The sequence below is a fragment of the Gossypium hirsutum genome, chromosome A03 (assembly GCF_007990345.1).
Source record: "Gossypium hirsutum isolate 1008001.06 chromosome A03, Gossypium_hirsutum_v2.1, whole genome shotgun sequence".
NCBI classification, from domain to species: Eukaryota; Viridiplantae; Streptophyta; class Magnoliopsida; order Malvales; family Malvaceae; genus Gossypium; species Gossypium hirsutum.
Genome location: NC_053426.1, coordinates 37,939,429 through 37,950,459, shown reverse-complemented (window position 1 = coordinate 37,950,459; position 11,031 = coordinate 37,939,429). Strand labels below are relative to the sequence as shown.

At 34.8% G+C, this 11,031-nt stretch overlaps 1 protein-coding gene across 3 annotated transcripts; it reads right to left on the bottom strand.

Annotated features, from left to right (window-relative positions):
* Positions 1-3,197: 3,197 nt before the first annotated feature.
* LOC107887134 (PHD finger protein ALFIN-LIKE 7) lies at positions 3,198-10,674 on the bottom strand. 3 transcript variants are annotated; one of them, XM_016811287.2, is made up of 6 exons: positions 10,425-10,674; positions 10,140-10,315; positions 9,984-10,016; positions 8,042-8,270; positions 3,890-4,019; positions 3,198-3,773 (listed from the first exon to the last, which is right to left on the bottom strand). In XM_016811287.2, the coding sequence occupies exons 2-6, from the start codon at positions 10,234-10,236 to the stop codon at positions 3,507-3,509; spliced, it is 756 nt and encodes a 251-aa protein (XP_016666776.1). In that variant the 5' UTR covers positions 10,237-10,315; positions 10,425-10,674; the 3' UTR covers positions 3,198-3,506. The 3 variants fall into 3 exon arrangements, with proteins under 3 accessions (XP_016666776.1, XP_016666777.1, XP_016666775.1); XM_016811288.2 differs by having other exon boundaries at positions 3,893-4,019; positions 10,425-10,578; XM_016811286.2 differs by having other exon boundaries at positions 10,140-10,560.
* Between the last annotated feature and the right edge of the window lie 357 nt (positions 10,675-11,031).

Sequence of the window (11,031 nt, the reverse complement as noted above, 5' to 3'; positions counted from 1 at the left end):
ATTGGTGCGAGTTACTATATCCGGGCTATGTCCCGAAGGCATTGAGCGAGTAGCTATATCCGGTTAAATCCCGAAGGTACTTGGCTTGGGAATGAGCGACCTTGCTGTAATAGTTTCAATTAATATGCTCGTAAAATCCCAGCAATGAGGTATGTCTCGTATATGCATTGATTTAGTTGATCCCTTACAAATAATATTCGCTAAGTCGATAAATGAGCTACCGGCCTTTGGCTAAGTTGATCTTTTGTGTATGAATATAAGGGTTGGTAATGTGAAGTAAGTATGATATTGAGAATTTGTGCATATGAAATTATCCGTTTAGCCATATGAATGTTACACTTTAGTTGTGTCAAATTTTATGGCTCAAAACTTACTAAGCATTAAATGCTTACTCCATTTCTTTGAATCTCTGTTTTATAGATTTTGGTTCGTCAGCTATCGGACTCGGGATTGTCGAAGTCGAAGTCGTCCACACTATCAAACCCCCTTTTGGTACACTTTTGGTTGAACTTTGAAATGGCATGTATAGGACTACCCTTTTTGTTGTGGGTCATGTACCCTTCGGTTTTGTATAAATTTGGATAGCCATGCGAAAATGGCTTATATATATTTTTGAGCATAATGTTATAATAATTTTGTATGTATATGGTTATTGAGAGGTGTGGATATGCTTGCCAATGATTGGCCATTGGAATGGTTAATCACGATCATACTTTGTGCGATATATGCTAAAGGGTTAGTTGAATCATGGAAACTGTGTAATAGGTAAAGTCTACCCTAAAGGCAGATGCTGACAGCAGCAGTGGTGTGAATTTGAAAGATCACTAAAAATAGTAAGAATGGAGTTAAATAGTGAATAAATTATGTAATCGAACCTTGATGAATCTACTTTCATATGGAAGAAACGAAACGGTCATATGAGTCAGATTTTAAGAGATATTTAAGTTTTCGTGGAACAGGGCCAGAGCGATTTCTGGATCCCCTAATCTGACTTTGGAAATTCATTATAAATTAACCAGAGATAATTAGAAGTCATGCCATATATTTATAGATTCCTTTTCGAGTCTAGTTTCTATAGAAACAAACGGCATCAGTATTGAAGCCCTGTACAGGGAGATATCCAAGTCGTAATGCATGAAGGTCAGAATAGTCGAACCCTGTAATAGGGGAGACTTTAACTGATAAACTGTACTAATTGGCTCGACCAAAAATTCTAGAAAAAATTTGTGGATGGATATATGAGTCTAGTTTCAGGGAAAAATTACGAAACTAATTTTCGAGTTTTGGAACTCAAGATATGATTTTTAAGGTGACAGTGACGCAGTTAGTCAGCTGTCTGGAAATTTTTAAAATGGACTGTGAAAATAAGTGAATTTAGTCTGTGAACCCCTCGTGTCAGACTCCGGTAACGGTCTCGGGTACGGGGTGTTACATGGGCTACTTGAAAAACTCCACACAACTCCTTAGTACTTAACCACTAGGCTAATTCACTTGCTTTTTAACATTCCTACAACATTTATTTATAAAATGGAGCATGACACTAACTAGAGTTTAAAACAAAATTACACCAAATAGAAAATAATGTGAGGGAAGGGATTCGAACTCGAGTATTCAAGGATAGCTCCACCATTACTAAATCATTAGACTTGATACTTATATATTGGCAAATGTGCCAAGGTCATCTTAAAAAATTTTGGGCGTGACCACTCTCAGTTTATTAACCCAAATTCTACTAACCATTTTTTGGGATGTGACAATCCGGGTTGGATAGTGTGAGCCCTGAGCTGATCCGATCGACATGTTCCACAATAAGACCTAAACAGAGATAGAAAAACAAAACAGAATAAGCATTACTAATGCTTAGTAATTCTGTATGAAATTTACTTAACTTGCCTTGACATTAAATTAACTTAAACAAATAAAACACGTTGGTATTCAACCTATCATCCCTTGACATCCTTACGATTTCATATACATTTAAACAAAACAACCAATAAGTTAGTTTGTTTACACATCAAACACTTGTAATACGAATCACATGTACTTCACTAATATCTCAATTCATAAGCATATAATTAAATTCATGTTCAGATTACATTCAAATCATGCTCTATTTACAACATAACCATTTAACTCATATTCGATCTTTTGACCATTTATAACTCAAGTCATTTTGTTCCATTATCGTTCACATCTTAAACAAAATAACTCACTTCAGTTCATATTTAAACAAATGAACTAGCTACTATATAGATCCGTGCTATTAAAATTTCACAACAACAACTATATCTTGTATTTTTCCAAAGATGGTGATATGACGTCTAAGCCTAAGGATATGACCTTTTAAGACAATCGGATAAAAAATGAGTTTGAAACCCCATGTGCACTCAACGAAGGTGAGCTTGCAAAGGTTCGCCATGGCATTGAACGTGATTAAAGATTCACATGTTCGCCCGGTGTGAATATATGCATGGCATGAGATTCATCCATTAATGACATGTCAAAATTGAATCAAATCAAAATTTCAAATATAAAATTGCACTAAATCATAATTCATGTATAACATTACACATTTGATCAAAGTTCATGTATATTTTTTATATTTATCTTTTCTTTTAAGAAATGAATTATTTTATAGAATATTTATATAAAAAAATAAATGATATAATTACTTATATTTTTTTCTATAAATATAGGAATTTTGGTATTTTCGAATTTTCATGGTCCCATTTAATTCATGAAACCAAATTAAATATTTTTTATTATTATAGGAAAGATTAAACTTGTATCAAAATATTTCGGAAGGTTAATATAATAATGGCAATGAAAGGGGTTGAAGGAAGGATTGCCCCATCCGACGTTTACACTTTACATGGATGTTTTTCCTAGGGGTTTTTAGGAAACGTTTGCATGGTGCGGAGGTGCATTTGGTCTGTTCGATTATTTTAAGGCAACATCGAAATTTTTATATTAACCGAAATCGATTTGATTAGAATTTCATTTTGTTTTATCTATAATTTTGTTGAAGCCAGCAATCAAAATTCCAGGTTGCAGTTTTTTCATTCATCATCCCCACTGAACTTCAAAAGAAATAGGAAAGCGTACAGTAAATAATTCATTAAAAGAAAAAATCAATGAGGTTTTGATTACCGGCCTTGGGTTTGGATACTTCAACAAAAATCTTTGGAGTTAACATATGTTCGTTAATTCTTATGGAATATATGCTAAAAAAAACAAGATGCAAAGTAATTTTAAAAATTAAGAAAGGCGAAGCAGAAAGAAGAAATTACAACCAAGGTAATAAGTCCGAAAAGACAAAAAAAAAAAAAAAAACTAAAGTGCAGCATATGTTGCCAGCTTCAGTTTCGAGCGGATGACAAAAGAGAAGCATAACTTAAAACCCCATCCGCAGTTAATCAACTAAAGGGGCAACTCTGTCTATAATGAAAATGCTATCAACCTTGTCTGCTTCGTTTAAGCTACAACTTCAACTTCTCACCCTACTTTTAAACCCTGGCCCTCTTGCTACTGCAACTTGGGCATTTATACTGCTTGATATGCTCTGCCTTTGCAGGTGTAATCTTCACACATTTCCCATGGAACCATCTCTCGCAGATATCACAGCAAATCCAGAATTCATCTGTGCCATAGCTATCCCCACATGCCCCACAAGTCGCACCCTGTTCATCATCTTCCTCATCTTCCCCACTTTCATCCTCATCCTTAGATGCAGACATCTTTACCACCTTACTCTCCGATTCAGATTGACATGACTGCCAACAGCAAGCATATGAAGCCATGAAGGTGACATCAATTAAGAGAAGCACATATAAAGGGGATGAAAACACCACTGAGAAAAACATCAAGTTTCAATTTTGGAACTTTGTACCACTTTAGCACTTGATTTGCTTTTGCCACTGCTGTTGTGATTAGCATGTTGGTCCGTTGGTTGTTTGACATTGCCTGTCACAACTTCAAAAATGGTCGGAAGTTCGTTTATCATCCGAAAAAGCCTTTTCCTGCAAAAAGAAGATAAAAAACCAAATCTATTTACAACAATATTAGCAATATCAAATCAACTAAGTCACCAGACAATGTAATGCCAGGGCCTATTGGGCAAGTTGCATACACATCATTCAAGTACGATATAGGAAAACTCTGTCAGGAAGAATCCACCGCCTACCACCTCACAAACACATAAACATAAATAAGCGCCTTAGGGCCTGGAAGCATGCATGAGTTCATGGAGGCAGGTAATATACGCATGCATCACTGATACCGAGGCTAGGGGAAAGGTACTTTTAATTAATAACTAGTCAACAATACATTTTATTTATTGATACAAATAAGAATCTATGAAAAAATCAACCAAACTTTATCCCACACTTAACACTTAAGAAATCAATGTGGAAAATATTAATATATATATCATGAATTTGTGAATATGAAGGAGATATGCTTTTTACTATTTTAGAATTCAAGGAGGGGATTATACTCAAGATCTCATTTTGCAGTTCCGTTGGCCTAAAAGTTCCATGAAAACCATATGGAACTCTAAATGGCAAGGTGATTCTGGCTACAGGTTTACTCTAAAACTCTTTGCTTCAATTATAAGAACCTGTTTGCAATAAAAGAGGAAAAATGAATATATTTAGCGTCTTAAAATCAACAGTTAATTGTATCAGATGTCACTGAATTATGGATCGAATTCTAAATTGGTCCATACTTGGAAACATTTCAATTGATTTCCCTACACATTACACAAAACCATCTATGATGGTGCTACATTCTGCAATATTTGTCACTAAAACATTAGTTAAGTGGAGGACAGTAAAATATTTCTTGTTGATTAATGGTTAGTGTAGAGCCATGTAGAGGAAAAATCAGAAACCTGCTAAGATTCCTAAAAAACTGACCATCTTAATCTTGACAAGGAGCTTAGACGTATCATCCCAGCTATATGGAATACATAAATATTTCCATCAGCTTCACAGCGGCAAATATGTTTCAAGAGAATATCCTATAGATTCAATGCAATTCTTACTCAGAACCAATGCCAATCCTTAAAAGTACAACCAAATTATCTTTCTTTTAATCCAATATGTGGATTGCCTTGAAAATATCAACCCTGAGTTTTTTGCAGCACATCCTCCAAAAATAACTCTAAAATTGACAAAGCCAACCACGATATGAGAATAGTTGGAGCAATTCTTCAAGGTTTAGTGAACACGGATCAACATTGGTGGTCATACTCATCAAAATAAGACACAAGTCCGGAGGCCAAGGAAGACGATCATGTGAAATTATTAACAAAAATTCCTCATTCATGCCTCTTTCATGAATTTCATTCACTAGCACTTGACTCGCACCAATTAGATATGGGTTTCAAACAAAGTGTCCAAGTAGCATGCCAATAGTGCAAAGCAAGAATTGTGTTTAAGCAAAGCACTTTGACTCCAGCTGAATCTAATAACCCATTACTTCACAAAAGTTCTGTCCCTATTCCAAGGATATTCTAGCACAACCTGATTTTCCTGAAAGCATTAGAACTTAAATTTCAACAGCAACTTTCAAAAACTTAGCCTCCATATTGAGTGTAGGTTCTGAAAAACTACATCAAATCCTTTTACTCCAAAATCATCACTTGACATTGTTTCCCTTGAAATATACAAAGGATTTCCCACTCGCCACCAATCTCTTTGTCTTCTGAGGTTGTGTCTGTCACTCTACAAGGAACTGAAGACTCCCTCAACTAAATACACATCAATTTCTTCACTTTCTTCATGATACTCATCATAAATAGGTTCTAACATATCACTTGTGCTCTTCCATCTCGGTAAAGTTCACACTTTGTTTAGGACAAGAAAAAAAAAACCATAGCCTTTCTTACCACAAGTAAAACAACGAATCTGAGAATTACTGCCAGGCTTGGAAACATTCTGTCCGGCTCTATTTTCAACCACAAATCTCACCAAAGCCTTCCCCTTCTCACTCCTCTCAATATTTCCCATATTCCCTCCACCACAATTATTTAAAAAGGAAGTCTCACAGTTTTTAGAGTTTGGTCAGTTTTAACACTTCAAACAACTCCAGCCCCCTTTGTGCTACTCCAATCCTTCTATAATTGGCTTTCTTGCACCGTATCACCATACATACTTTTCAACCTTTAAAGCATTTTGAAGTGCCTTCAAACTTGAATATAATAACCATTCCGACCTCATTCCTAATATATTGGTTTAACCTTGGTAGAAAACGAGATGTCATCTGTTCGTTACTCTCATTCAACCAAACTCAAACAGGGAAATTGTTAGGTTCAGAAATGTACACAGACAATCCCTTCTGCCTTAATGAGTGGAGCTCCTCAAAAAACTCTATTGCATAATCAGCTGGTAGGAATTGCTTGCGCAATTTCGCTTCAGTGTGGTTCCCATGTGCTGATTTTGGGCTTACATGGGCATGTTTCATGCGCAGATCGTGACACATGCATGTTGCTCTTCAACTCTCTTCCACCATTGGAACGCAGTGCCTTTCAATTTTAGTTTCACAAACAGTAGTTTCTTAGCCTCCACTATAGGTTTCAACTCAAAATAATTCTCCAAACTAGCTTCCCAATCCAGGTAATCTTCTACATGCATCTTACCATGAAAATCAACCTCAGTCTTAATTCTGCCCCCATTTATTTCAAGGGCATGCACCAACCACTCCTCCAATCAACCTTGTTTGCACAATTTGCAAGACCAGCATCGTGAAAGAGGTTTTCGTCCTCACCAAAATCAAATTCACCAACAAGACTATCTTCCAGTAAGTTAAACAAGTTTTGGGCACCTTCAAGAATCTCTCCATTTGGGCTCTCACTAGTTCCTATCACAGACTAACATATAATGCACACAAAAATCTTTATTCACACATTGTATCACAGCCAATTATGTTTCTTAACTCTGATTTTCTCTTCATTGACCTCTACCACATCCAAGCATCGTAGCAAACCAAAATATAAACCTAGGAGCTAATTAGGCTCTGATGCCAAAAAATTGGCATAGTTTATGGAGAAAAACAACAGCAAACACTGAAAAACAATTGAGATAGATGTTGGAACTCTTGAAAACGTAGGGTTATAAAACCTTTAGTTCATGTCTATTAATTCAAAGAAAATGAAAATAATGTTGTAGCCATGATGTTTTACAACTTATTTACACTAGGGTTACAATGAAGCTTTAAAACTACCCCTAGATTTAAACCTTAAAACTTATAATCCTATCCCTAAATTTAAACCTTGAAGATAACTTATAATCCTAGACATCTGTATAGATAGTTAATATTTAATAAATATAACTAAAATAATGAAATAAAATATTACTAGTAGCTCCTGTGTCACACTAGTTCTCTTTAACTGGAAATTAATGGGTAAATCACTCTATGGGTTTGTATATATTTTGGAGCACACTCCAATCTCTATTTCATTTCAAGAGAATGCAAGCCTTTATTGAGCATTATGTAATACTAGTCAAGTGGTGAAATGGAATAGAACTCCTCATCTAGCATTTTTGGCTTCCAGAGTCCACTCTGGTACTGCCACTCAAGATCCAAACTGCACTCTCAAACATGATCTTTATAAAAAGTAAACAGGACAATGACCTGCTCAGGTGTTTGAGGATAAGGCTAGATAACTATTGCATGTTAGTAAGAAGTGCCAGAATATCTCCCAATACACCTATTTTCCAAATTTAAAACAAACAAGTATGCAAAATTAAAGATAGAACGAAGATTAAACAAACTTCTCACAACTTTATATATCAACTATTACTTAATCCTTCATAAACTTTGTGCTTTTAAAAGTTGACCAGTCAGATTGGTAACTTGTGAAGTAAATCTGAAACAAACTGATTTGAACAGAACTTGGGTACTAGATTCCTAGAGAGTACATGAAAGAGAATAATGCAGTTAGCAGTAATTTTAAAAGTGAATCATGATACTGCAGCAATTGAGCTTTCCAAACAGAAACTCAATGCTCCAATAGCTGACAAAGAAAAAGCAAACATACCTCTCATTCTTGCCAAATGAAAATCGTGCACCAAAATAGAAAGCAACAGCAAGCAACCACGAATCACTATGAACTGCTACTAACGATAGCCAGTCCTTCTCCTGCATCCCATCCCTAGCAAAGTTTATGCCCAGTGCAGGCTCTGGAAGCTCAGGAGGCACCTCCTCAACAGGCAAGTTAACTTCCCATGTCTCATTTGGAAGTCCATAAAGGCATAAGTTCTCCTTCTCTGCAATTAAATTCAATACAATCAGAAAAGAAATGTAAAAGCAGAAGTATAACACCGCTAAAATGAATCACAACATACAGAATGTTAATAACTTTTTAAGTTGTTAAATTGCATCAGGGTGAAAACATTCAGTGATAAACAAGATTTCCAGTATATAAATAAATATAAGCAGGTAGAAATTTTTGAAAAAGAAAAAATGAAATCACAACAGCAACAAGCACCACATTTCAGTAGTGATTGTCTAGTACCATAAGAAATCAAACTATTCCTACAAATTAAAATTTAAGAATAAATCCAGGAAATTGTGTCTATTATTAGTTTCAAGTTGACTAAGCAGCATTTTAAAGTTAAGAGTAATTTTTGAGTTCAAATGAAGAAAAAGAAAACATTCCATTTCCACTCTATGTTCAGTAAGATAAATTCGTTAAAGAATAATATGACTATGACAGAACTCAGGCAATTCTGAAATCACGAAGGAAACTATAAATGAAGACACGACAAGTAGCCTTCTGCATGAACAGTGATGACATAAAACAAAGAAAACCATATTACTACATGTTCATTTCAGTCTCCCTTTTAGTTCCAATTGTATGATATCAAACTCAAGTTAGATTAACAAGGAGTTCCTGCCACTTATTAATGAACCTAGACTTTGAAGGTTTAGACCAGGGATACACATTAACAAACATGTAGAGAATATGCAAAACAACAGAAAAAGTAATCATAATATCACCAGAATTTAAATATTAATATTAATATTAACAACAAACAGACCAAAACTCATAAATGAAATAAAAAGAAAAGTACATTTCTGAGGAAACAAAAAAAATAATTGCAAAACTTCAGCCAGTTGAGGCAGTAACATGGGGGCAGGTCAATTAGTAGTAAATAAATCATAATCTCGAATATTGTGAAAAGGAAAAGATTAACGAAAAAAACAGGTTTAGGCAATTTCGACGAACATGTTACTTTACAGCTTCCATATCCAGGCTTCAATTTTTTTTCAACGCTGAGAATGGACACTTGCCAGAGTGGTTAACTAGCAAAACAGTCACTCTATCAAAACCAAAAACAAAAGACAGCTCATTTGCAAGAAAAGTAAAGCATCAATATAACTCCTTGCAGGCGAAGCAAGTAGAGTGTAGGAAATGCATCAAGACTTGATGCCATCAACAATAATAAAAGGGGCTGATATGATAAATAATCTGTGAGGACTAAAACAATAAAAGAAAAAGAGGAGGGGGGGTGATAAAACGACATGGCCTCCCATGATTGAAGTGAATTGAATTAGGAATTCTTTACAGTGTACTCCACATAAAACATGTTGACATAACAAGCATGACCTATTTACAGATTGATAAGGTCGAGAAGGAAACCAGAGGCTCACAGAACTGAAGATCAAACTAAATATCGCAAAATCAAGAACTAGAAATTAGACAATTTAACTGACCACTCAGCCATCATGCAAGAGACAAAATTAACTGCTTTCGCTAAATACATTTGACAATGAGACGTTCATATTAGCTTTCGTCAAAGAGTCTGCTTCTACAACAGGATAAAATATGTGCTTTGTCAGACATTAAGAAAATCTAGCAGAGACAGATAACAAGTAGCTAACCAAAGAACGAAAACTCGAGAAGAGTAAAACGAACATAGACACAAAATAAATGCCGCAAAATTAGAAGATACAGAGAAGAGCAAAAAATAGCCCACCGGGATCACACTGTTGGTAGAACTTATCAACATCTGCCAAAAATAACCCAAAGACATTACTTGAATTAGTTTGTAATTTTGAATATATATATATATACATACATAATAGCCATAACAGCAACAACGAAAGAAAGAAAGAAAGAGAGGCGAAGGAACCAGTGGTGAGAGCCTTAATCAAGCCAGAGCGTCTGCCCCTGAAGTCATTGAAGACCTCTTCTACCGTTCTGGGTATTGGGTGTGGTACCCCTTCCATTCCTTTTCTGAATTCCTGTTTAGATTTTTGCCCTCACTAACCCAATCTTAATGTCGTACTGGTACGTGGACCAAACAAACTACAAATCAAAGGAAAATCAGAATTAGGGTTTTCTGCTGGCTTTGTGAATAGAATTAGAGGTGGGATTGCGATTTACTTAAATTTTATATTTAATATAATATATATACTTTGTGAAAGAGAGCAGCACACGGATAACAGAAACTAAAAATTCCAATTTTAGAACGATTCATTGATGTGGCCCTCCTCTTGCAGCAACATTTTTACTCTTCTTTTTAAGCATACATATACCATTCCTTTTCCTACAATTTAATAGCCTACTCTCATCTATTCTCTTTTATATACTAATTTCTTAGTTATATTTTCTTTAATCATCTAGATGATTTACATTTTATGGAATGATACATACAGCACTGGTATGATATTTTGTTACATTACTTATACTTTATATATCATAAGTAGAAGTATTTATGGCTCGAGTTGAGACCTAATTTTAAAAATATTTCAAGCTCAAATCTGTATTCACACCGACTTGATCCACCCTTAAAACTCATTTTATTATTCTAAAATAATAAAATATTAAAATTTATATTTTTAATTCACATTTATATATTTTAATAATTAAATTTAAATTTGAACAACATTTTTAATTAATTAATTTGAATTCGGGTGAGTCCAAGGTACAAAAATCTCTATCCAAGACAAACCCAAGCCAAGCTGAGCTTATCGGGTCGGCTGGGCTACCTAGCCCTCTTGGATAGGGGCCAAAATTTACGA